The sequence below is a fragment of the Sabethes cyaneus genome, chromosome 2 (genome assembly GCF_943734655.1).
Source record: "Sabethes cyaneus chromosome 2, idSabCyanKW18_F2, whole genome shotgun sequence".
In the NCBI taxonomy this organism is placed as follows: Eukaryota; Metazoa; Arthropoda; class Insecta; order Diptera; family Culicidae; genus Sabethes; species Sabethes cyaneus.
The window spans coordinates 138,210,707-138,214,866 of NC_071354.1; the positions used below are offsets into that span (position 1 = coordinate 138,210,707).

General features: G+C 47.1%; 1 protein-coding gene across 1 annotated transcript; it reads left to right on the forward strand.

Moving 5' to 3' along the window:
- The first annotated feature begins 2,188 nt into the window (after window positions 1–2,188).
- LOC128736059 (uncharacterized) lies at window positions 2,189–3,546 on the forward strand. Its single transcript, XM_053830542.1, has 2 exons — window positions 2,189–3,457; window positions 3,502–3,546. Exons 1-2 carry the CDS (start codon window positions 2,189–2,191, stop codon window positions 3,544–3,546), a joined length of 1,314 nt encoding a protein of 437 aa, XP_053686517.1.
- Window positions 3,547–4,160: the final 614 nt, after the last annotated feature.

Consider the following 4,160-nt stretch of genomic DNA (forward strand, 5'->3'; position numbering starts at 1 on the left):
CAGCGAGGAAGAAAGTGTGAGCGGTAGCGAGACCGGCGACGATCCAACTGAGGAGACTCGTCAGACGCACGTGGGTGATCAAAAAAGACGTCAACAAAATCCAACTAAGGCACAGTTATCCGCCAGACAGTTTTTGTCGAAGAAGCTGCCAGTGTTCTCTGGGAGGCTAGAAGACTGGCCGCTATTTATTTGCAGTTTCGAGACGTCGAGTGAAGCCTGCGGATTTTCGAACGTTGAGAACTTGGCTCGGCTCCAAGAATGCCTGAAAGGCCAAGCGCTAGAGTCGGTGCGAAGCAGATTATTGATACCCGATGCCGTTCCTCAAATAATAGAGACTCTACGGATGCTGTACGGTCGCCCAGAACAACTTTTAAATATGTTGCTGGCGAAAGTGAGAAAGACGCCCTCACCGAAAGCAGATCGATTAGTGACATTCATCAATTTCGGAATGGCTGTTCAGCAGCTGGCAGACCACCTGGAGGCCACGCATCTCACGTCTCACCTGGTAAACCCCATGCTGATCCAGGAACTGACAGAAAAACTACCAGCAAGCACGCAGTTAGAATGGGTGAGGTACAGGAGAAATGCACGCGTCGTAACAATTAGAGTTCTTGCAAATTTTCTAACCGAAATCGCGAAAGATGCCAGCGAAGTGACTTCGTACAGTGAATCGTCGCCAATGGTGGACCATCATGAAAGCCATAAAAGCAAACGAAAGCAAAAGGAGCATGAGAGCTTCCTGGCTACGCACAGCGGACAGTACAGCGCTAAGCAGCCCCCGGCTCCGTCAAGAGAAAAAAGACCATGCAGAATATGCGATCGCACTGATCATCGCATAAGAAATTGCGAAATCTTTCGAAACCTTACATTAAAAGATCGTTTAGAAGCCGTCCATAAATGGAAATTATGTCGAATGTGTTTAAATGAACATGGATCTGCCAGGTGCAAGCTGAACTTTCGTTGCAACGTGGGGTCGTGCGGAGAACGTCACCACCCTCTACTTCACTCTGCAGTAACAGAATCGGGATCGATTTGTAATTTTCATGGAGTTCAACGCAAGCTTTCGGTAATTTTTCGGATGATGCCGGTCACACTATACTGGGGCGACCACTCAGTGGATACACTTGCGTTACTGGACGAGGGCTCATCTTACACTTTAGTGGAAAAGTCACTAGCCACCGTTCTCAGAGCCAGAGGCGTAAATCAACCACTTCGAATGCGATGGACGGCAGGCGTTTCGCGGTTAGAGAAAGACTCTGAACGTGTGGAGCTATATATATCGGCAAAAGGCTCGTTGCAGCATTTTCATATAAAAGCTGCGCATACAGTGGAAGACTTAAAGCTTCCTCAATCCTCGTTGGCCTTGACGGAAATCGCTAAACAGTATTCTCATCTTCGAGATCTTCCAGTGCTGAACTTTCAACAGACTGCTCCACAAATCCTGATTGGTTTGCAAGATATTCATCTGTGTGCGCCACTGGAGTCGCGAGTCGGAAAACCCGATGAGCCGATTGCCGTAAAGTCGAAATTGGGTTGGAGCATTTTTGGGCCTACAACGGACGATGAAGATATAGGGCTTGTTGGCCATCATACATGCAGTGTTTCGAATCAGGACCTGCATGATTTACTAAAAAGCCACTACACTTTGGAGGAGTCTGGCATTTCAATTGCGCTGCTTCCAGAGAGCGATGAGGATAAACGAGCAAAAACGATTCTAACGGAAACGACTGTGCGCCTACAAGATCGTTTCGAAACAGGGTTGTTGTGGAAGGACGACAATCCCTGCTTTCCCGACAGTTACCCCATGGCGGTAAAACGGCTCAAGTGCCTTGAAAGACGTTTAGCGAAAAACGATGGGCTGTACGATCGCGTGCGGTGTCTGGTTTCTGAATACGTGACAAAAGGGTATGCACATAAAGCGTCACAATCGGAGCTAGCAGAAAGCATTTCCAGCAAAGTGTGGTATTTACCACTAGGCGTGGTGATTCATCCGAAGAAGCCGAATAAAGTGCGGCTAATTTGGGACGCGGCAGCTGCAGTAGGAGGTGTCTCCCTCAACTCAAAGCTCCTTAAGGGCCAGATATGTTGACTGTGCTCCCAGCAGTAATCTGTAAGTTTAGAGAAAGAAAAGTGGGAATAGGCTCGGACATTAAAGAATAATCCTTCCTCAGACCCGGAGGTCTACGTCATGGACGTTGCCACGTTCGGGGCCACCAGTTCACCTTGTTCAGCACAGTTTGTAAAAAACCTGAATGCGAAGGAGTTTGCTGGTCAATTCCCACAAGCAGCGAAGGCAATATTAGAGAACCACTACGTCGATGATTATTTCGACAGTACTGACACAGTCGAGGAAGCCGTGAGACGGGCGAGAGAAGTGCAGTTCGTTCACTCTAAGGCCGGCTTCGAGCTCAGAAACTGGGTTTCTAACTCATCCACCTTCCTGCGAGAAATGGGTGAGATAAAAGAGGATCAGTGCGTGCGTTTCAACCAGGATAAAGATACGGGTCACGAAAGAGTACTGGGGATAGTATGGCACCCAGGAAGAGACGAATTCACCTTTTCAGCCAGGCCGCGGGAGGATCATTTGCCGTACCTATCGGGAAAGTTACGGCCTACAAAAAGAATGGTAATGAGCTGCATCATGAGTCTGTTTGACCCCCTTGGGCTGTTAGCTCCCTTTACTATCTACGGTAAAATGATTGTACAAGACTTATGGCGCAGTGGTTGTGATTGGGACGAGTCAGTCGGCGAAGATTGCATCGAACAGTGGTACCAGTGGATCAACTGGCTTCCAAAAATCGAATCAGTGAAAATTCCTCGTTTTCATTTTAAAGGAAGCTTACCGGCAGATTATCAGTCTTTGCAATTACACGTTTTCGTAGATGCTAGCCAAAAGGCATACGGTGCTGTCGCTTATTTCCGGATTATAACCGATTCGGGTCCGTTGTGCTCCCTTGTGATGGCGCGCTCTAAAGTGGCACCTCTGAAGCAGCTTTCTATTCCGCGTCTGGAGCTCCAGGCTGCTGTACTGGGATCTAGACTTTTGAACTCCATAATCGACAGCCACTCAGTAGAATTGAATCAGCGGTTTATTTGGACAGACTCAAGAACCGTGCTTTCCTGGATCCAATCGGATCAGCGGCGCTATAAGCAATTTGTTGCTTTCAGAATAGGGGAAATTCTCAGTCTCACGAGACTCAATGAATGGCATTGGATTTCTACAAAGGACAATATTGCCGACGATTTAACTAAATGGGACCGTGGACACAATCTAGACTCGGACGGTGCTTGGTTTCGAGGTCCACGTTTCCTGTATCTACCAGACGATTTATGGCCGAAGCAAACACGAATTTCACCAAATGTGCCGGAGGAGAGCTGTGCTCGCCTTTTGCACCACGATATTTTGCTCACGGAACCGGTGATCGATCCATTACGGTTTTCGCGCTGGAAAGTTCTCGTAAGAACAGTCGCTTGTCTTTATAGATTTATCGCAAATTGCAGACTCAAGCGGCAGCAAAAGGCCATCAAAGCATTACCAACCACTAATGCACTCAAGAAATTTGTGAAGAGAAAGCTAGCGGCAGAAGTTATCCCTCTACAATTGGAAGAATATCAAAAGGCGGAAGCGTATTTGTGGAAAATGGCGCAATCCGACGCGTATGCAGATGAAGTCAAAACTCTCCAGAAAAACCGTGAGGCGACAGATCAAAATCTTCGACAAGTTGAAAAGTCCAGCATTTTATACAATTTGTGTCCATTCTTGGATGAACAGAGCGTCCTACGTATGGAAGGGAGAACTGCGCGTGGAACGTTTCTTCCTTTTGAGCTACGTTTCCCGATCATCCTTCCTAAGGGACATCCGGTTACCGTTAAATTGTTAGAATATTACCATTATCAAGTTGGGCACAGTAACCAAGAAACGGCTGTAAATAAAATAAGGCAACGGTTTCGAATTTCAAATCTTCGTGCAGAGTTGAAACGTACGGCAAGGTCTTGTATACAGTGTAAGGTAAACAAATGTCAACCAGATCATCCTAGGATGGCTCCACTTCCGATTTCGCGAATTACATCCGGATTACCACCCTTTAGTTTTACCGGGATTGATTATTGTGGGCCGTTAATGGTCTCCGTCGGGCGAAGATCAGAGAAAAGATGGATAT